Source organism: Haliotis rubra, unplaced genomic scaffold (genome assembly GCF_003918875.1).
Source record: "Haliotis rubra isolate DU_JTF1 unplaced genomic scaffold, ASM391887v1 Scf361, whole genome shotgun sequence".
NCBI lineage: Eukaryota > Metazoa > Mollusca > Gastropoda > Lepetellida > Haliotidae > Haliotis > Haliotis rubra.
The window spans coordinates 727005-750857 of NW_025767037.1; the positions used below are offsets into that span (position 1 = coordinate 727005).

The 23853-nt window shown below is 39.0% G+C and overlaps 1 protein-coding gene across 1 annotated transcript in view; it reads left to right on the plus strand.

Moving 5' to 3' along the window:
• Nucleotides 1-23853, plus strand: part of LOC124285514 (LIM and calponin homology domains-containing protein 1-like) — a 162202-nt gene that overhangs the window by 89346 nt on the left and 49003 nt on the right. The window contains 2 exon segments of the mRNA XM_046721755.1: nucleotides 2746-2855; nucleotides 19808-19850. Of these exon segments, the coding sequence (XP_046577711.1) occupies nucleotides 2746-2855; nucleotides 19808-19850 (153 nt within the window).

Below are 23853 nucleotides of genomic sequence, written 5' to 3' on the forward strand. Positions count from 1 at the left end.
TAATGTACTGTGTGTTGTGTAATGTACCATGTGTGTGTTGTGAAATTTACCGTGTGTGTTGTGTAATGTACTTTGTGTGTTGTGTCATGTACCGTGTGTGTTGTGTCATGTACCATGGTGTTGTGTAATGAACCGTGTGTGTGTTGTGTCATGTACCATGGGTATATTCTATAGTTTGCCATGGGGTACTGCCATCAATCATATTGTCATATGTTACACGTTTGAATTGAGTGGAAAAGAATGCTTTTGTTTCACAATGAAATAGTTCGTTTTTGAATGACATTGTTTTTCAACTGATAAGGATATTTTACATACTCTCATTGCTGTCCGAGTGCAGCGTAATGTACCATAGGTGGGGTGTGTGGGACATACATTGTTTAATTCAGTTACTGCTGTTGCAGATTTTCTGCATGTTTTTCATACTCATTCACATACTGGATTCACAGATTCATTAAGGCTGGAATATATTACCTGAACCTTTCCAGGCTGTGGTTTTAGTTTTAAGTATTTGTGAGAATGTCATGTAAGGGAATATATTACCTGAACCTTTCCATGCTGTGGTTTTAGTTTTAAGTATTTGAGAGAATGTCATGTAAGTGGGCCTCCATTAGACAACAGCCTGACCTTACTGACAACCTTCAGGTGAACGGTAGTAGACAACATTCTCATGAGGGTGATGTGTCACAGATTATCTTCAAATACATGTCACTTGCTCCAGAACAATCTGAACAGTTTGTCGTCATTTAGAGGTTGGATGCTCATGGTGAAAAGAAAGAGTAGAATAGTGTGAATGATTAGTAAAACACTAAACAAATATCACTTGACAGACATTTGTGAACAGGTTTCAAAGTTTCTAGTGTCTTTGTTGTACATGACTGTTCATTCATGGGAAATCTCACTCAAGTAACAAGACAGTCAGGTGTACAGAAATAGGTGTCATCACTTGGGTGCAGGTAGAGTTAAGAAGCCAGTCAGGTGTACAGAAATAGGGGTCATCACTTGATTGCAGGTAGAGTTAACAAGCCAGTCAAGTGTACAGAAATAGGTGTCATCACTTGGTTGCAGGTAGAGTTAACAAGCCAGTCAGGTGTACAGAAATAGGTGTCATCACTTGGGTGCAGGTAGAGTTAACAAGCCAGTCAGGTGTACAGAAATAGGGGTCATCACTTGATTGCAGGTAGAGTTAACAAGCCAGTCAAGTGTACAGAAATAGGGGTCATCACTTGGTGCAGGTAGAGTTAACAAGCCAGTCAGGTGTACAGAAATAGGTGTCATCACTTGGATGCAGGTAGAGTTAAGAAGCCAGTCAGGTGTACAGAAATAGGTGTCATCACTTGGGTGCAGGTAGAATTAAGAAGCCAGTTTAGTGTATAGAAATAGGTGTCATCACTTGGTGCAGGTAGAGTTAACAAGCCAGTCAGGTGTATAGAAATAGGTGTCATCACTTGGTGCAGGTAGAGTTAACAAGCCAGTCAGGTGTATAGAAATAGGTGTCATCACTTGGTGCAGGTAGAATTAAGAAGCCAGTCAGGTGTATAGAAATAGGTGTCATCACTTGGTGCAGGGAGAGTTAACAAGCCAGTCAGGTGTACAGAAATAGGTGTCATCACTTGGGTGCAGGTAGAGTTAACAAGGAGAAAAATGGAAGTCATGCCTTATGTTAAGGACATTAGGTCCTGTTGGTATAATTATATATACTCATGGAAACGAATAAGGGAACACATGAACGTACAATGTTCCTTTATTCTTTTCCAGGTGTCTTTACAAGGAATAAATGGCACTGTGAGTGAAATTCTGGAAATAAAGAAAGGAACACTTGTACTTTCATGTGTTCCCTTATTCGTTTCCATGAGTGTATGTATACACACATACATACTGCTATGAACATAAGTTCAGGTTTGATTCATTCTAACCTCCATGCATCAGCAATGTCAAACAGCTTTAGTGTTGTATAAACCTCCATGCATCAGCAATGTCAAACAGCTTTAGTGTTGTATAGTGCACATGTGACACCTTCAAATACTTCAGCTCTTTTGATCAATTTATTATGAGTTTCAATGGCCAAGACAAGTCAGGTAAGAGACTTCAATATGCAAAGAGTGTGGGTTTATCCCCACAAAAATTCATTCATATGAAAAACATATCCTGCATCACAGACACTTCGTCATATTCAGTGAGACAGTAATGTTGTAGTATCTACATGTGAAGTGTATAGATCGCCTCCGGGATAGAGTGTCTGCACAAGGAACATAATATCAGTCATCATGTCATACAAAGGATGTAACGATGGTACTTGTAGTTTTCCAGCCTGGTATTTGGCATTAAGAGGTTAGAATAAGATCTGATTGGCCCTGAATCAGTTTTCTGTTTCTGAATGGGGTGTCCATGTTAAATTGTGTCATCTTAGTGGGTGAGCTTTTTTTACTGGTACAAATAGACATGTCCACCCTATACCCCTTACTACAATTTGTGTCATAAATAATCCAATGTTTTCGTGTTTAACTGTTGTCAAACCATGCAGTAACTGAGAAAATAGTTTAAGATTTCCAGGCCACGCTATCAGCTTGACCCTTGACAACCTGAGGATGTGTTGGTTATCTGAGCTATGGTGCTCAAAAACTCAACTGAAAGCACTACATTTGACATATGAACTTTGGAGTCCACATTGGAGAGTGAGCTGTGACCATCAAGTCACGGCAATAGTTTGTTCTTATCATTTATCAATTTCCTTTTGTTTCATTACAGGACAACCTCAATGTGTTCTTGACCTCTTTGAAGAACCATTTTGGCCTCCAAGACACACATTTATTTGATGTTGCTGATCTTGAAGACTTATCACAGAGAGCAATAGCAGAGTGAGTACAAGACACGTTGACCTTGTCAGGAGTAACAGTGTCATTATCTTGGTAGAGTCACCAAGAGCTGTAATACAAAAGATCTAGACCATGTCAGATATGACAGTGTCATTATCTTGGTAGAGTCACCAAGAGCTGTAATACAAAAGATCTAGACCCTGTCAGATATGACAGTGTCATTATCTTGGTAGAGTCACCAAGAGCTGAAATACAAAGATCTAGACCATGTCAGATATAACAGTGTCATTATCTTGGTAGAGTCACCAAGAGCTGTAATACAAGAGATCTAGACCATGTCAGATATAACAGTGTCATTATCTTGGTAGAGTCACCAAGAGCTTGTAATACAAGAGATCTAGACCATGTCAGATATAACAGTGTCATTATCTTGGTAGAGTCACCAAGAGCTGTAATAATACAAGAGATCTAGACCATGTCAGATATAACAGTGTCATTATCTTGGTAGAGTCACCAAGAGCTGTAATACAAGAGATCTAGACCATGTCAGATATAACAGTGTCATTGTCTTGGTAGAGTCACCAAGAGCTGTAATATACAAGAGATAGACCATGTAGACCATTGTCTTGGTGTCAGATATAGACAGTGTCATTATCTTGGTAGAGTCACCAAGAGCTGCAGTAATACAAGAGATCTAGACCATGTCAGATATAACAGTGTCATTGTCTTGGTAGAGTCACCAAGAGCTGTAATACAAGAGATCTAGACCATGTCAGATATAACAGTGTCATTGTCTTGGTAGAGTCACCAAGAGCTGTAGTATACAAGAGATCTAGACCATGTCAGATATAACAGTGTCATTATCTTGGTAGAGTCACCAAGAGCTGTAATACAAGAGATCTAGACCATGTCAGATATAACAGTGTCATTGTCTTGGTAGAGTCACCAAGAGCTGTAATATACAAGAGACATAGACCATGTCAGATATAACAGTGTCATTATCTTGGTAGAGTCACCAAGAGCTGAAATACAAGAGATCTAGACCATGTCAGATATGGAAAGCCTCAATCATGTTGATGTGTTTTAGTCTTAGTATTTTTATATGGTTTGCTATGACAGTTGACAGTATGAGGTTCTCCCAGTGACACTGGTGAGTACAGTATTGATCATGCTCATGGTATGTGCCCAGCTTTTTCTGCTTCATTAATCAAGCCTTCATATCAATTATTGGATAGCCATGTAAACAATCCTTCACATATTGAATACTTTTTCAAGTTCGAACCTGTTGCTACTGAGCAACACTATCTCCTGTTGGTATTCATGATTCATCATAATTCATTATATCAAGGAGGTTAAGCTTATGATTGTATTCCAGGTCTGGTGAAAAATCTAACTGTAGATTGACGTGTGCTCTGTCTTTGAGTTACCACAGCAACTATCTATGATATCTGTCACAAAAGAATAAGGGTTACAATCGCAACTGTTAGTGTTTTATAGTTTGTCATGGCAACTGTCTGGCACTGTGTTATTAAGGTAACTGCAAGTGCCGTGAAGGTTAACATGGCAACTGTCTGTCACTGTGTTATTAAGGTAACTGCAAGTGTCGTGAAGGTTAACATTGCAACTGTCTGGCACTTGTCTAGGGGTGGTAAGGTAACTGCAAGTGTAATGAAGGTTAACATGGCAATTGTCTGTCACTGTGTTATTAAGGTAACTGCAAGTGTAATGAAGGTTAACATGGCAACTGTCTGTCACAGTGTTATTAAGGTAACTGCAAGTGTAATGAAGGTTAACATGGCAATTGTCTGTCACTGTGTTATTAAGGTAAGTGCAAGTGTCGTGAAGGTTAACATAGCAACTGTCTGTCATTGTGTTATTAAGGTAACTGCAAGTGTAATGAAGGTTAACATGGCAATTGTCTGTCACTGTGTTATTAAGGTAACTGCAAGTGTAATGAAGGTTGACATAGCAACTGTCTGTCACTGTGTTATTAAGGTAACTGCAAGTGTAATGAAGAATCACATAGCAACTGTCTGTCACTGTGTTATTAAGGTAACTGCAAGTGTAATGAAGGTTAACATAGCAACTGTCTGTCACTGTGTTATTAAGGTAACTGCAAGTGTAATGAAGGTTAACATGGCAACTGTCTGTCACTGTGTTATTAAGGTAACTGCAAGTGTCGTGAAGGTTAACATGGCAACTGTCTGTCATTGTGTTATTAAGGTAACTGCAAGTGTAATGAAGGTTAACATGGCAATTGTCTGTCACTGTGTTATTAAGGTAACTGCAAGTGTAATGAAGGTTAACATAGCAACTGTCTGTCACTGTGTTATTAAGGTAACTGCAAGTGTAATGAAGGTTAACATGGCAACTGTCTGGCACAGTGTTATTAAGGTAACTGCAAGTGTAATGAAGGTTAACATGGAAATTGTCTGTCACTGTGTTATTAAGGTAACTGCAAGTGTCGTGAAGGTTAACATAGCAACTGTCTGTCATTGTGTTATTAAGGTAACTGCAAGTGTAATGAAGGTTAACATAGCAACTGTCTGTCACTGTGTTATTAAGGTAACTGCAAGTGTAATGAAGGTTAACATAGCAACTGTCTGTCACTGTGTTATTAAGGTAACTGCAAGTGTCGTGAAGGTTAACATAGCAACTGTCTGTCACTGTGTTATTAAGGTAACTGCAAGTGTCGTGAAGGTTAACATAGCAACTGTCTGTCACTGTGTTATTAAGGTAACTGCAAATGTAATAAAGGTTAACATGGCAATTGTCTGTCACTGTGTTATTAAGGTAACTGCAAGTGTAATGAAGGTTAACATAGCAACTGTCTGTCACTGTGTTATTAAGGTAAGTGCAAGTGTCGTGAAGGTTAACATGGCAACTGTCTGTCACTGTGTTATTAAGGTAAGTGCAAGTGTCGTGAAGGTTAACATGGCAACTGTCTGTCACTGTGTTATTAAGGTAACTGCAAGTGTCGTGAATGGTTAACATAGCAACTGTCTGTCACTGTGTTATTAAGGTAACTGCAAGTGTAATGAAGGTTAACATAGCAACTGTCTGTCACTGTGTTATTAAGGTAACTGCAAGTGTCGTGAAGGTTAACATTGCAACTGTGTGTCTAGGGGTGGTTGGGTAGCCGAGTGTTTAGATCTGCATTAGATTCCCCACATGGGTACAATGTGTGAAGCCCATTTCTGGTGCCCCCCGCCATGATATTGTTGGAATATTACTACAAATGGCGAAACACCTTATTAATGAACTCACTGTGTTATTATGGTAACATGGCATCTGTCAGTGCCATGAAAGATACCATGACAGTTGGCAGAATTCTGAAGGTTACACAAGGTTGGTGACTCTGTCATCATGATATGAATATGAAGATGGGACCTCCCATCACTACACATCTACCTGCATACAGCTGTTGCAGATTTCCATACAGATAAGGTAACAGGTAACTGCAAGTGTTGTGAAGGTTAACTTGGCAACAGTCTGTCCATGTGTTATTAAGGTAACTGCAAGTGTAATGAAGGTTAACATAGCAACTGACACCTGTTGCAGATTTCCATACGGATAAGGTAAGGATACTTCCTTTCACTACATATCTACCTGCAGGTAGATGTTTAGTGATGGGAATTATCTGTATGGAAATCTACACCAGGTGTATGCAGGTAGATGTGTAGTGATGGGAAGTATCTGTATGGAAATCTACACCAGGTGTATGCAGGTAGATGTGTAGTGATGGGAATTATCTGTATGGAAATCTGCAACAGGTGTATACAGGTAGATGTGTAGTGATGGGAATTATCTGTATGGAAATCTACACCAGGTGCATGCAGGTAGATGTGTAGTGATGGGAAGTATCTGTATGGAAATCTACACCAGGTGCATGCAGGTAGATGTTTAGTGATGGGAATTATCTGTATGGAAATCTACACCAGGTGCATGTAGGTAGATGTGTAGTGATGGGAGGGATATCTGTATGGAAATCTACAACAGGTGTATGCAGGTAGATGTGTAGTGAAGGGAAGTATCTGTATGGAAATCTACACCAGGTGTATGCAGGTAGATGTGTAGTGAAGGGATGTCTGTATGGAAATCTACACCAGGTGTATGCAGGTAGATGTGTAGTGAAGGGAAGTATCTGTATGGAAATCTACACCAGGTGTATGCAGGTAGATGTGTAGTGAAGGGAATTATCTGTATGGAAATCTACACCAGGTGTATGCAGGTAGATGTGTAGTGATGGGAAGTATCTGTATGGAAATCTACACCAGGTGTATACAGGTAGATGTGTAGTGAAGGGAAGTATCTGTATGGAAATCTACACCAGGTGTATGCAGGTAGATGTGTAGTGATAGGAATTATCTGTATGGAAATCTACACCAGGTGTATACAGGTAGATGTGTAGTGAAGGGAAGTATCTGTGTGGAAATCTACACCAGGTGTATGCAGGTAGATGTGTAGTGAAGGGATGTCTGTATGGAAATCTGCACCAGGTGTATACAGGTAGATGTGTAGTGAAGGGATATCTGTATGGAAATCTGCAGCAGGTGTATACAGGTAGATGTGTAGTAAAGGGATGTCTGTATGGAAATCCACACCAGGTGTGTGCCGGTAGATGTTGTGTTTTGTGTCAAAGTGACAGATCTCCAAGAATATGTTGACAGTGAACTAAGCCATGTCTGTTGCAATAATCTATTGTTTGTGGGTAAATATTTGGACAGTAGTCAGGGACATTTCCCCAGCGATATGTACCTCAGTGAGAGTGGCCGGAACACAACATGGTCACATCCTGTTTTGCTGTTTCACATGTCTGATGTGAAATTCTTTCTAAACTGTTTTAGTATTTACTATACTCTCCACAATATTTGCCTTAAGTCAATTGAATCACAGTAACAAGACAACTTGGGTGATTCACGATTATTAATATCAATCATCAATACTTACTTCGGCATATGGAACATTCTATATACAAGTTTGTGCTTACACAGTGTTTTGTTAGTCATTTCACCTGTCAATGAACATCTTTATGAAACAGTTGCCTGTTGTTTCCTTTAGATATATGCTAAGTATAGACTACATACAAGAAGTGATAGCCAGCAGGTAATAGTGGACAGTCCTCATTACCCATTCATGTGTGCAGTGCTTATTTACAGTGACACACATGTGTCAAAGTCTGCATTCCAGGGACCTGACACATTCATGTGTACAAACATGGCGATAGATATACACCAGTTTGAAGGACAGAGTGCATTTGAATACCTGCATACTTACAGCTATAGGACATTATGCGGGTGTGGTTGTGTATACCCAGGTAATAACAAGTATAGGACATAATGCAGATGTAGTTGTGTATACCCAGGAAATAACAGGTATAGCACATAATGCAGGTGTAGTTTTGTATACTCAGGTAATAAGAAGTATAGGACATGATGCAGATGTAGTTGTGTATAGCGAGAAAATAATAAGTATAGTACATTATGCAGGTGTAGTTGTAGTTGTGTATGCCGAGAAAATAACAAGTATAGGACATTATGCAGTAGTGGTTTTGTATACCCAGGTAATAATAATTATAGGACATAATGCAGGTGTAGTTTTGTATACCCAGGTAATAACAAGTATAGGACTTTATGCAGGTGTAGTTGTGTATACCGAGAAAATAACAAGTATAGGACATTATGCAGATGTAGTTTTGTATACCCAGGTAATAACAAGTATAGGACATAATGCAGGTGTAGTTGTGTATACCCAGGTAACAATAAGTATAGGACATAATGCAGATGTAGTTGTGTATACCCAGGTAATAACAAGTATAGGACATAATGCGGTTGTAATTGTGTATACCCAGGTAATAATAAGTATAGGACATAATGCAGGTGTAGTGTATATTCAGGTAATAACATGTATAGGACATAATACGGTTGTAATTGTGTATACCCAGGTAATAACAAATAAGTAAGTCATGTGTCACCAAGATAACCCATACACATTCCTACCAAGTAAGTCATGTGTCACCAAGATTACCCATACACATTGCTACCAAGTAAGTAATGTGTCACGAACATAACCCATACACCTTCATACCAAGTAAGTCATGAGTCACCAAGATTCCCCATACCCGTTCCTACCAAGTAAGTCATGTGTTACAGTGGTCACCCATACACGGTCACACCAATCAAGTCATGTGTTGATGATTCAGAATTCCAGGAACATACTCGGTAACACTAGTTTATCTAAGTAACATTTAGGTCTTTCGCTGCTCTGGTTTCCCCAGTGATAGTTTCCATCTAAAACTCTTTCATTGTTCTTTTCATGCCTTGTCTTATCTGATCATCACTTAAAATACACAGAAAGCTTTAATGGATTACTTTTTGGCAACCCTCATACCAAACGCTAGCTGGAAATATGTTAACATATTGGAGAGGAGTGGTGGTGTAGTAGCCTGGCGGTTAATGTGTTGTCAGTATGTCAAACTGCACTCATTCTCAGACTGTATCTGTTAATAGCGGTGCTCCACAAGGATGTGCATTGTCTCCAATACTTTTCAGTTCTTGTGCTAACCTAACTGTTCTAGATTCAGGTTTGCTGATGAAAAAGCAATCAAGAGTCCACTCTTTGACAATAAGTACACACACAAAGAAGATATATGTTTTTGTTAAGTGGTGTAATGAAAACCTTTTGGAACATTGTGTCTAAAACAAAAGAAACTTATCATTGACTTTCAAAGAAATAGACCAGCAAATAATCCTGTCATTATGAAACAAACTAAACCAGATTATAAAACAAGGCGAGGAAATTACTAATCATATCTTTGAGAGAATAGGTGAACTTCATGGAGGAGGGGCTCTAGATTTAGCTATAAAATTACGACTGATCTCTCTCATGTTTTACATGAATGTTATGAACTTTTATCCTCTGGCCGTTGGTATAATGAATGTACCGACGTGCAAATACAAGCGTTATAAAATGTCTTTTGTACCATTATCAATTTCTTTCTCGAATAACCATTAATGTTCTCCATTCTCATGCTTTTGTACGTTTGTATGTAATTAAGATCATTTTTATGCATTTATTTGATATACATGTATTTATGCTCACTCAGATGTAAGACACATTCCCTTTGTCACGCTGAACATCAGGGTTTGCAATTCCCCATGTGTGTACAATGTGTGAAGCCAATTTCTGGTGTCCGTCGCCGTGATATTGCTCGATATTTCTAAAAGCAGCCTAAAACCATACTCACTCACTCACATATGGGAGAGATATCTCCTGAGTTATTATTGAACGTTTTCCCCACAATGGCATGAAGGTGGTGGATGCCAGTGAGTGTGGGGGAGATTAAAATGAACTGATTGGGGAACTGTACTGTATCTGCCTCCATTCAGGGCATATCTGTTCACATGCAGATCTGCATCGGATTGGTCCATTATTCTGCGGTAACTCTTGCTTCATGCACACAAATGTTATGTGTTCATAAGAGCAGAAACACTTATAGAGTTTCATGATGCTTACTGATATCTTTCTATCTAAGCATTATTTAGTGATGAGTACAAATCCTGCTGTACGGTTGACAGAAGCCTGTATAAAGCTTGCATTGGTATAAGGGTGGCAGATACATAGCCTTGCCTTGTAATGATCCGGTCATTCAAGCTGATAAGACCAGGACATATTTGCCCATGTTTTCTTCCACCTGAATGGTTGCAAGATGAGTCACCAGGTCTACACATGTAGGCCAGCAGGGAGAAGGGGTGGGGATGGGGGGGGGGGACTGGTTTCATTTCGGGTAGGTCGGCTAGGGATTTCAAATCTGTGGCAAGGAGCAAGGGATGAGACTTGAGGGATGGCACAGGGGACTAAGGAACAGAACTGATTCAAGGGCTGGGGCAGGAGCAGTGGAATAAGGCATTTCAAGACTAAGGCAAGACTGGGCAGTGGCAGGGGACTAGGTATTTCAAGACTAATAAAACATGGGCAGGACAAGGGGTGGGGCAGGGGCAGCAGACTGTCAAGGATGGGGAAGGGCTGGGACTGTGGCTGCTTCACTCAACCCTGCTCCAATAACCAAATTTCAAGATAGACAATTATGTATTTCAAGTTCATACTTTTATGGTATATTTATATCAGTAAGTACTTCATACATTATGAGTTATTTTGAATTATTTCAATTTCCTTATTGAGAAATATATGATGACCATGTATTAGCCATTGTTTCAAAAGGTAGAATCAGCTGACTTGAGACACTGTTGGTTCCCTGGTAGTCAGCTGACTGGAGACACTGTTCGTTCCCTGGTAGTCAGCTGACTGGAGACACTGTTGGTTTCCTTGGTAGAGTCAGCTGACTGGAGACACTGTTTGTTCCCTGATTCAATCAGCAGACTGGAGACACTGTTGGTTTCCTGGTAGAGTCAGCTGACTGGGGACACTGTTGGTTCCCTGGTAGAGTCAGCTGACTGGTACAGACTGTATTTTTTTTAAGATGTCGGTGTATTTACCACTAGGTTGTCTTCATAATTATAGTTTTGATGTGCTGCCTCTGAAGCATCTATAGCTAGATATACTGATAGATATTCTGATACATTACTGCTGCTGTATATTGATAGACATCTAGACCTGCAGCTCAGTGCTGACTCTGAAGCATCTATAGCTAGATATACTGATAGATATTCTGATACATTACTGCTGCTGTATATTGATAGACATCTAGACCTGCAGCTCAATGCTGACTCTGAAGCATCTATAGCTAGATATACTGATAGATATTCTGATACATTACTGCTGCTGTATATTGATAGACATCTAGACCTGCAGCTCAATGCTGACTCTGAAGCATCTATAGCTAGATATACTGATAGATATTCTGATACATTACTGCTGCTGTATATTGATAGACATCTAGACCTGCAGCTCAATGCTGACTCTGAAGCATCTATAGCTAGATATACTGATAGATATTCTGATACATTACTGCTGCTGTATATTGATAGACACCTAGACCTGCAGCTCAGTGCTGACTCTGAAGCATCTAGATATACTGATAGATATACTGATACATTACTGCTGCTGTATATTGATAGACATCTAGACCTGCAGCTCAGTGCTGACTCTGAAGCATCTATAGCTAGATATACTGATAGATATTCTGATACATTACTGCTGCTGTATATTGATAGACATCTAGACCTGCAGCTCAGTGCTGACTCTGAAGCATCTAGATATACTGATAGATATTCTGATACATTCCTGCTGCTGTATATTGATAGATGTCCAGACCTGCAGCTCAATGCTGACTCTGAAGCATCTAGATATACTGATAGATATACTGATACATTACTGCTGCTGTATATTGATAGACATCTAGACCTGCAGCTCAATGCTGACTCTGAAGCATCTAGATATACTGATAGATATACTGATACATTACTGCTGCTGTATATTGATAGACATCTAGACCTGCAGCTCAATGCTGACTCTGAAGCATCTAGATATACTGATAGATATTCTGATACATTACTGCTGCTGTATATTGATAGACATCTAGACCTGCAGCTCAGTGCTGACTCTGAAGCATCTAGATATAGTGGTAGATGTACTGATACATTACTGCTGCTGTATATTGATAGACATCTAGACCTGCAGCTCAATGCTGACTCTGAAGCATCTATATATACTGGTAGATATTCTGATACATTACTGCTGCTGTATATTGATAGACATCTAGACCTGCAGCTCAGTGCTGACTCTGAAGCATCTAGATATACTGGTAGATGTACTGATACATTACTGCTGCTGTATATTGATAGACATCTAGACCTGCAGCTCAATGCTGACTCTGAAGCATCTATATATACTGATAGATGTACTGATACATTCCTGCTGCTGTATATTGATAGAGGTCTAGACCTGCAGCTCAATGCTGACTCTGAAGCATCTATATATGCTGATAGTTGTACTGATACATTCCTGCTGCTGTATATTGATTGACGTCTAGACCTGCAGCTCAATGCTGACTATGTACTAGGCTTTTTTATGCCTTCCTATCTTAATAATCATAATCTCAGTAAATGTAAACATTTCTGTTCTATTTAGTATCGATATACATAATACTGACTAGTATTGACATGGGAAAATTACCCATACCTCAACATCATGATACACAATGCTGTCCCTACTAGCCACCCTGTGTCTCAAGAAAGGACAGACATCAAAGTTTGAATGATTTACCATAGACATTTGTTAAATGATGGATACTCTCTATTACTTGTTGTCTCATGGAACATTATTCATTGTTATCACAGGGCTTTATAGACCATGTACCTATTAACTACTTGTAAATCTAGGCCTTTAGTATCGCTGGCTAAAATATGGCTAAAATACTGAGAGTGTGGGTTACCAATGATAAGAAGCTCCTGGTGATATCCAGGGCTGACATTCTCATGGTTTTCTCTTCAGTTTCCAGTTTTGCCAAATGGCATACAAATATCTTTGATTAATATTGCTGGTTTTTAATGAATAAAGTTCCTTGATTTCTTAACTTGAAACAGAAAGTTCCATTGAAATACTGTTTTCTATATAAATGGTGACATTTGTCTTTTGAAATATTTGTTGAAAGTTTATGAGTGCTTTATTGATTGGAACGCTAGAATTCATACAAAGTCTGTTTGCTTCTATATACTCATCGTGAACAAAATCAGTTGACTTTCTGTGAGTTGTCTGTTATACTTACTGAACTGTCCAAATAAGATATTGATAGAATGTAATATATCTTTCTTTGCATGTAGACACTGGAAGAGCAGCACACCTTTGATGAATATTGATGTGCCTTCCATGCTGCCAGTACATATTGCCTGCTACACTGGCTAATCACACACACCTATGTTTAAGGCCTCAGCACACAGGAGTACAGCTTGACAGTTTGACTGTGTAAATACCATATAGTCCTGTCTAGCTGGGCTGTCAGGTGCCTTCCTTGCTTTATTTGAAATCAATACTATTGAACACAGCAATAACAAGGCTAAACGAACATCGGTATGTCTGGAATGTGCTTCGACTCTACTGCTGTCTGCAGTCTGCACCACACTGCCTGCACTATAAATATTCCATGAGGTGAATTTGTGTAATTATGGATTACTTGGATTGATTGTTACACCTTAATGAGGCCCTGTGTGCGTTGGTGCTGCTGGTTGATTGTTACACCTTAATGAGGCCCTGTGTGGGTTGGTGCTGCTGGTTGATTGTTACACCTTAATGAGGCCCTGTGTGGGTTGGTGCTGCTGGTTGATTGTTACACCTTAATGAGGCCCTGTGTGCATTGGTGCTGCTGATTGATTGTTACACCTTAATGAGGCCCTGTGTGCGTTGGTGCTGCTGATTGATTGTTACACCTTAATGAGGCCCTGTGTGTGTTGGTGCTGCTGGTTGATTGTTACACCTTAATGAGGCCCTGTGTGCGTTGGTGCTGCTGGTTGATTGTTACACCTTAATGAGGCCCTGTGTGCGTTGGTGCTGCTGATTGATTGTTACACCTTAATGAGGCCCTGTGTGTGTGTTGGTGCTGCTGGTTGATTGTTACACCTTAATGAGGCCCTGTGTGCGTTGGTGCTGCTGGTTGATTGTTACACCTTAATGAGGCCCTGTGTGGGTTGGTGCTGCTGATTGATTGTTACACCTTAATGAGGCCCTGTGTGCGTTGGTGCTGCTGGTTGATTGTTACACCTTAATGAGGCCCTGTGTGCGTTGGTGCTGCTGGTTGATTGTTAATGGGGCCCTGTGTGCGTTGGTGCTGCTGATTGATTGTTACACCTTAAAGGTCACATAAACCCTAGGGGGGTACAAATACATAAATCACTAACTGGCATCGTTATAAATGAAACCCCGTCATTAAAACTACTCATTTCGACCTTTAATTGACTTAAATCGACCTTTTTGACAACAGTGCACAATTCTCACCCAATTCTCAAATTTCAACCAATCAGAGCGGCGCGCCTCTGTGACGTCATATGAGGAATAACTTTGAGGGCCGATGCAGAATTATCTACATTTTAGGGGTTAAATTATCTTGTTTACAGGTTTGTATAAACCTGAAACCGTGACAATTGTTGTGGAAAATGAAAGCTATATGTTCTCACAATCTACTGTCATTTAATTTTGTCTCCTGCTTTGCCTAGTTTCCAAGTTACAACTTGTTTTCATAGACGATTCTGTCAAAATCGATTGGTGTCGTTAGGCCCTATTTGTATAATGACTGATCCAAATTGATCTCATTTCTGTGTTTTTTTACCTCGATATTTAATCATGTCATGTAAAAATATGTTTGTATTCTCAAAACAGTGTCGGCCCATAAGTTTTAACATGCAATATAGCAATTAATACTCCCTTGTTGTAATCCGTGTTAGGTGGTATAAACCTACACGTTATTTGTCATCATTCACTTGATGGTCAGTTAATGAATTTATAACAGGTATAATTAGTGGTAACACACTTAGATTACCCGACAAAGGTTCCCATTTGGCATTTCTTGTGTCTGGAGTAAATATTCAACATTATAAACATCGATCAAAGGATTAACCGATAACACGCTGATTGATTAATTACTTTTATCTTACACAGCGGAATTGTCAAAAGGTAGTGTTTATGTATGTAGATTTACTAATCTATACTGAATACACTCTGTCGTGGTCGGTGTCTGCGTAAAACAACGTCCTTCTTTCAAAGGATTAACCGGCAATACATTGATTGATTGCCCATTATTGGCTAACTAAATTACTGTTTTTAAAGTAAGGCGGACATTATGCAATTAGTTGCCAGGTGTGCTATCTTGGGTGATCAATGAGACTATACACCAATGCCTGAAAAGATTTATAACTTTTTCGTATATTAAACTGTTAAAAGACACATCATTTGGAACAGTTTTGTGGATATTGATGGATACATTCCTCAAACAAGGTAATGGCCTGATATTGTTCCTATAACTTTAATCTGTTTTAATTTTAATATTTGCATTTTGTTTTTATTCATTTGTCGTAACATTCAACAGAATCATTGTTTTTGACGTGAAGTATAATGAGACAGACAACATGCACTAGGGTGTGTGTGCGAATTATGATTCACATTGGCAAACTATAAAATGTCTAGATATTACAGTTCTGTTATAAATTCACTATAAGTATCAGCAGATCGTCTGCTTTTTATTTAGTGTCAAAATGCATACGAGTATGATAATAAACTAATTAGGATTATAAGACCAAATATAAAGACGCACATTGACTAGTATCTACATACTGGTGAGTGGACATTAACCATGGGAATGTAGCAAGAAATTTATCGCGCAGTATTGTGACTTCGACCCCCACCTCGCTTCCGTGGAAGAAATCGTTATGTTATAAGTTGTGTCATGCAAAATCCGTTTGGTTATGATTCCAATACATATTTAACTACGAGTAGAAAGTAGTTTTGATTTTGTAACTTGATGAAAACAAACTATAATCTCATTAATTCTAACAGATTTTTGATTATTAAAATGGCGGGCCCTGTCGGGAACATCTGCCAGTCTGAGGATAAATGGTATTTAGGTTTGTTTCACCGAGTTACAAAATCAAACTACTTTCTACTGGTAGTAAAATATGTATTTTATTGATGGCCAATAGGATTTTGCATGACATAGCGTATAACAAAACAATTTCTCTCCTGGCAGCTTAGGTGGGTGTCAATATAATACTACTTACAATATTATTGTTACTTGACCACAACCTCACTTCGAGGAAGAAATCGCTATGTCACAAGTTGTGTCATGGAAAATCTTTATGGTCATCAATCATATACATATTTTACTACAACTAGTAAGTAGTTTTGATTCTTTAACTTCCGTGAAGCGATCTGAACACAAGTAAGATATCGTTTCAGGCTTCCACAATGCTCGCTTAGCACTCACAAACATAACCCATTTAGCACGAACTGCGGGGTCCTGTGGAAATCTGTGCATGGTGACACCATCACCCGACCCCTAGGAGCAATTGACGACAAAGCAACGATTCGGCATGTCGTCGTTGATGTCGAGAAATCATCAAAATGATGAGCGTGCTACACACTTTCTATACAACTAACTGAAAATCGTTCCTCATATGACGTCACTGCAGTGCTCTGGCGACAGAGTCACGTAACCTGTCTGTGGTTTTAAGAAGCGATTTTATTAGATAAATATTGGTTTCTAATGACGCCTTTTCGCCACAGTCTGCTATAAGGATCATGACTGGTCAAAATCATGCACCTAATGCAGCCAATCATATTACAGCAATGGTATCCATTCCTCGTAAACGAAAACTTAAGATTTAGACAAAAGTTTGGGGTAAAATCATGCTATTCTGAACGTTTTAAGCAAACAATCACCACCTATGCATATATTATGGAACTTAGAGGATGTATCGTGCTAGGTTATGGCTTGTGACAATAATGCTTCATGCAAATATTTTAGCATTAAGCGTGAAGTCCGATGCGCTGAAAGCTGAGATGTCACTGTCTGTACTTACATGATCGCACAAAAAGAGATGGAAATAGTAATTTTTAGTACATTTTGACAACTTTTATGAGTACAGTTGTTGATTTTATTCATTAGTTTATTCAATTTGTTTAATTATTTCCGCAAAAGTCATCGTTTTAATTCTTTGCTCATTGACAACTTTGATGTGGACCTGTTGCCGAAGCATTTCTCCAAGAATCCTTTTTATTTAAAAAAAAAAACATTGCGAAAAATAGTTTATAATTCTAATTCTGTCGATAATATATGGTCATTTGAAATGTAGCACAGGGCCCCGTTCCTCAGAGCGATTGTAGCGCTACAACAGTCGTAAGTCTATGTTAAAGGATGGGAGTTACGATCATCTTAGCGCTACGATCGTGTTGAGGAACGAGGCCCAGAGCCGTAACCTAAATTCGTGGATAACCTTGATTCGTGGATCGCGGAAATTATCACGCCAGCTCGAAAATTAAGTCTCGACTGACGTCACGAAGCAGTACTTTTGTTGTACATACAATGCCACGCCTCACTGACAAAAACGTTCCGAATCTCTGCATTACACACAGGTACACTAAATGTAATTGTCGAGCATTGAGATAAATAGCCCCATTTTATTTTTACAAAATGTCAAGTAAAAAAGATACAGTTAGCTCCAACCTTCTCACTTCTCAGTGTCTGCTTTCCTTGGTGTCAATACTTACTGCAGTGGGATGTCATACATAGTGGTATATAGTAAGAAAGTAAGATTGTGTGTGGATAACAACTTCTTTTATTACATATGATGCGATGTTTCGGTATGGATTCTTATACCGTTGTCAAGCAAGAGTGCTATAGAGTATATAGTAACCGACTACGTAATCCACGAAACAAGGTGACATCACATTTTGTGGGCACACGAATGGGAACGGTAATGATTGCAAATGACTTCTGTAAACAAACGTTTCATTCACAAGTGGAATATTCGGCATTTTCAATTCGCTGAATCAAGAATAAAACAATCAGTGCGTATACAAACTGAAATCATGCATTTAAACTGTGAACTTTGACGCACTTCCCTTATATCCACGAATCAATGTTACGCGAGTGTAAGTGTTTTTAGTCATTGTGAAAAGTGACAGATTTAATAAATGAATCATTAGTTGCAATTTTGAGGCCAGGTTGATTGTTACACCTTAATGACAATTGTTACGCTGCTGAGTGATGTTGGGGGATTGGTTTCTTCAGCTGCCCCCCAGGCTGCTAGAGTACCTGCCACTTTAATTAGACATTGCAAAAAATATCTGAGAAATTGGGGATATGTGTTTCAGTTGAAATATTGTTTATATATGGATCTGTACATATATTTTTCTTTATGTTATTAATGGATGTTTTATCCAATGTAAATATATGAACAACCAATTGTCACCATTCTCCTGTCTCGCTTTCATTGAACACTCTCCATAGGTAGGGTCATCTTACATACTGAAGTAATGAATTCATTACTATCACAAGTACTTTGGTGAGTAAAACGATATGGCTTTCAGTTTAACTACAGTGTAAGTAAACATTATGATGTGGCATTGTGTGTGAGAAATATGCTACCTGTCCACTTATATAAAGATGCCGGGGACAGGTGAGAATTTCCTGTTTATTGTTCATGTACAGCCTCAGTAGTGGCCATATTGGCCTGGCTGTGATATCATTAAGTGTTGTCAACAGGCTGAAGTATCTCACATCATCAGACCCAATATTCCTACATGGCCCCTTAAGTGGTGTGATAAACTCAGTAAATACACCCAGGCAGGTCACTGCAGTGCATATCTATAATCTTTGCCACATTTCATACTGTGCATGTGTTCTACAGGTTGGGTTTGCATCAGTTGAGCTTATTTGCTTATTTATTTCTAGACTCTGATCACAGATATCATGTTGTATTTTGATTACATCCATAGTGAGACTTTACCCAGCTCCACCCCCAAACTGCCCCCAGACTCCCCCTACCCCCATCCCCCCACCAGCTGTCCCTCACCATTTCACATTTTCTCCTCCTTGTTTGGTCCAACAAGCAAAACTAGGTCACCTTATACATTGCTTGTCACAAAAACTTCCCCACATAAGGTACAATTAACACAGTGAAGTTTTGTCAGTTTTATACGCTGCAGCTGAAATAATGGCATAAGAAAAGGTAGAATTTGTTGTGATTGTCCCCAGGTGTTCTGTCAGTAGTCAGGAACCTGGTGACCCTGTCTGTGTTCCGAGTGGGGCCTTATAGTGAGGGGCTTGTGTGTTTATGGTTTTCTATATGCATACCTTGTCGTCATAAGGGGCACGCAATACTGTCCCATACACGCTCTCCACAGGTAGCTTTACTCAAGTCTCACAATATGTACTCCTGTCAACTCCAAACTTTTAGTCCAGTGTTTTATGCCTTCTAGCTTGTTTACCTATGAAGCAGGTTTGCTTTTATGTTTAATTAATGTTTTATTCTGTTGTCTCTTTGCAGCTCTGACCAGCTGAAACAAGTAGCCGATCGTCGACTGAGAAATGTAAGTGTGTTTATTATTGTACTTGTGTAGTTCATCCTCATGTCGGATAACTGGAATATTGTTTTGACAATGTGCACAGACTGTCCGTTTCAGGTAGTGACATTTGTTGAGGTTAGCAGCGTTATTGATTTTGACAGTGGAATGTTTGGTATGTAGGCAGCCTGGTTCTTGAGTCATGAGCGTACACCTGGCTGGGGACTGTTGTCTGTATGTCAGCAATTGAGTAGGGTGGGGATGGACTTTATGTTGTGTCTGTATGTCAGCAACTGAGTAGGGTGGGGATGGACTTCGTGTTGTGTCTGTATGTCAGTATGGCTATTGAGTAGGGTGGGGATGGACTTTGTGTTGTGTCTGTATGTCAAGTATGGCTATCGAGTAGGGTGGGGATGGACTTTGTGTTGTGTCTGTATGTCAATATGGCTATCGAGTAGGATGGGGATGGACTTTGTGTTGTGTCTGTATGTCAGTACTGAGTATCGAGTAGGGGGATGGACTTAATGTGGTGTCTGTATGTCAGCACATGGCTATCGAGTAGGGTGGGGATGGACTGTGTTGTGTCTGTATGTATGTATGTCTATCAGCAACTGAGTAGGGTGGGGTGGACTTTGTGTTGTGTCTGTATGTGGAGTTGGATTTGTCTGTATGTCATCGAGTAGGGTGGGGATGGACTTAATGTGGTGTCCTGTATGTCAGTATGACTATCGAGTAGGGTGGGGATGGACTTTGTGTTGTGTCTGTATGTATGGCTATCTGGAGTAGGGTGGGGGTGGACTTTGTGTTGTGTGTGTCAGTATGGCTATCAAGTAGGGTGGGGATGGACTTTGTGTTGTGTCTGTATGTCAGTATGGCTTATCGAGTAGGGTGGGGATGGACTTTATGTTGTGTCTGTATGTCAGTATGGCTATCGAGTAGGGTGGGGATGGACTTTGTGTTGTGTCTGTATGTCAGTATGGCTATCGAGAAGGGTGGGGATGGACTTTGTGTTGTGTCTGTATGTCAGTATGGCTATCGAGTAGGGTGGGGATGGACTTTGTGTTGTGTCTGTATGTCAGTACGGCTATCGAGTAGGGTGGGGGTGGACTTTGTGTTGTGTCTGTATGTCAGTGCGGCAACTTAGTTGGATGAGGGGTGGTATTGATTGTGTTGATCACAGTCAGGTTTACAGACTGCCGACATACATTCCTGAATGTTTAAACTCCACATTGAGATAATGTTTTGACAACATACTTTCCTGAATGTTTAAACTTCACATTGAGATAATGTTTTGACAACATACTTTCCTGAATGTTTAAACTTCACATTGAGATAATGTTTTGACAACATACTTTCCTGAATGTTTAAACTTCACATTGAGATAATGTTTTGACGACATACTTTCCTGAATGTTTAAACTCCACATTGAGATAATGTTTTGACGACATACCTTCCTGAATGTTTAAACTTCACATTGAGATAATGTTTGGACAACATACTTTCCTGAATGTTTAAACTCCACATTGAGATAATGTTTTGACAACATACTTTCCTGAATGTTTAAACTTCACATTGAGATAATGTTTGGACAACATACTTTCCTGAATGTTTAAACTTTATATTGAGATAATGTTTTGACAACATACTTTCCTGAATGTTTAAACTTCACATTGAGATAATGTTTTGACAACATACTTTCCTGAATGTTTAAACTTCACATTGTGATAATGTTTTGACGACATACTTTCCTGAATGTTTAAACTTCACATTGAGATAATGTTTTGACAACATACTTTCCTGAATGTTTAAACTTCACATTGAGATAATGTTTTGACGACATACTTTCCTGAATGTTTAAACTTCACATTGAGATAATGTTTTGACGACATACTTTCCTGAATGTTTAAACTTCACATTGAGATATATGTTTTGACAACATACTTTCCTGAATGTTTAAACTTCGCAGTCTCTCAACATTATGCTTTGATCACTGAATGCAGGTGGTGTTCATGTTTCTCACCTGGCACATTTCTACATTCATCCCTGGGGTCGTTGGGTGGCCATAACTGTCCAGGTTCTTGTAACTGAGCCTGTCTGCCTGGAGGAATAACAGGTGCTTGTGGCCGCATGTAATATATGCTGGACTGATCAGATCTCAATACATACAATGATTAGGAGGGGCAAGCTAACTGCTATATATTTAGATGTTTTCTATGACACAGGGAAGCTTTATGAATTCTACAAACATCTCTAAATATCAAATGTAAAAAGTGAAAGTGGCTGCACTCAGCAATATTCCAGTTATTGCCGGTGGTATATGAAGTATGTAGGGTAGTACTATAGATAACATTGATGTCATGTTTGAATATTGGTAGGTATGACATAGATAACATTGATGTCATGTTTGAATATTGGTAGGTATGACACAGATGACATTGGTGTCATGTTTGAATATTGGTAGGCATGACATAGATAACATTGATGTCATGTTTGAATATTGGTACGTATGACATAGATAACATTGATGTCATGTTTGAATATTGGTAGGTATGACATAGATAACATTGATGTCATGTTTGAATATTGGTAGGTATGACATAGATAACATTGATGTCATGTTTCATGTAGGTATGCCATAGATAACATTGATGTTGGTAGGTATGACATAGATAACATTGATGTCATGTTTGAATATTTAGGTATGACATAGATAACATTGATGTCATGACAGGTATGACATAGATAACATTGATGTCATGTTTGAATATGTATGACATAGATGACATTGATGTCATGTTTGAATATTGGTAGGTATGACAACAAAAATATATGAATAAGAAGAAGTTGTCAATACTTCACCATTTTTTGTCAGAACATTTACAGAAGTCCACATCTAAACCAGGCTTCTCCAGCATTTTATGAAAGCTATGAAATGGCAGGTTTAATGAAGGCTTCACACTGTGTTAAATATGGCATGGTTATAAGGTAAAGATGATAAGAATACTTAAAAATCTATAATTGGTGTTGTAGAAATTGCATAAGCTAATAATAGATTGTCTTTACAATGAATTGTGATGTTGTGATGCATTAGTGCCTGGGAACTTGGCATTAATGTTGACAAAGACGTCTTCATGTGTACAAACTGTTCCAATTCGTAGTACAAGTGTTGGTGTATATTACCAGTGCCCCAGTAGGTCATCCTTGCAGTATGTTGCAGTGGAGGTAGCGCTAACCCAGATAGGGCTCTGTGTCTAAACATCCAGCAGAAACAAAAGGGTAGAGAAAAGCTATCGAACAACCTTACACGGTTGTGCTGCAGTTAAATGACATGACTTTGAGTAATGGCGTGTCCACACCTTAATTGAAACAGTGTGGGAGGCACAGTGTTGGTCGTCATTACACAAAGTGGTGTGATTGTGTCATCATTGGTGGAAGTACGAGGAACCCATCAGACTAGAGATTGCCCTGTTACAAGGTACTGCCTCTGCTCCTATTCTCGTTTATCTTAAGGTGAGACAATTCTTCAAAAACCATTCAATCGGATGGAGTTTTTCACTCGCATGATAGAAATGCTATCAAAGTAGTTGTATACTTAATGTTAATGGGAAAATGAACATTTCTCATGAATATCCTTTAAAGACAGAGTAAAAGAAATGGTTTTGATTGGTGTGTGTTGGATTGATTTCACAAGCTTGCTATTTTTTTAATACTGCAATTAATATCAAAATACTAATTGCATTACAGTGAAAAATGTAAACATTTGAAACATGGAGAGTCAAGCAACCTCCCACTTCACCAATATCTGAACCAGTGGGTATAAAAACATTTGAAACATGGAGAGTCACCCAACCTCCCACTCCACCAATATCTGAACCAGCGGGTACAAAAATATATGAAACATGGAGAGTCACCCAACCTCCCACTCCACCAATATCTGAACCAGCGGGTACAAAAATATATGAAACATGGAGAGTCACCCAACCTCCCACTCCACCAATATCTGAACCAGCGGGTACAAAAATATATGAAA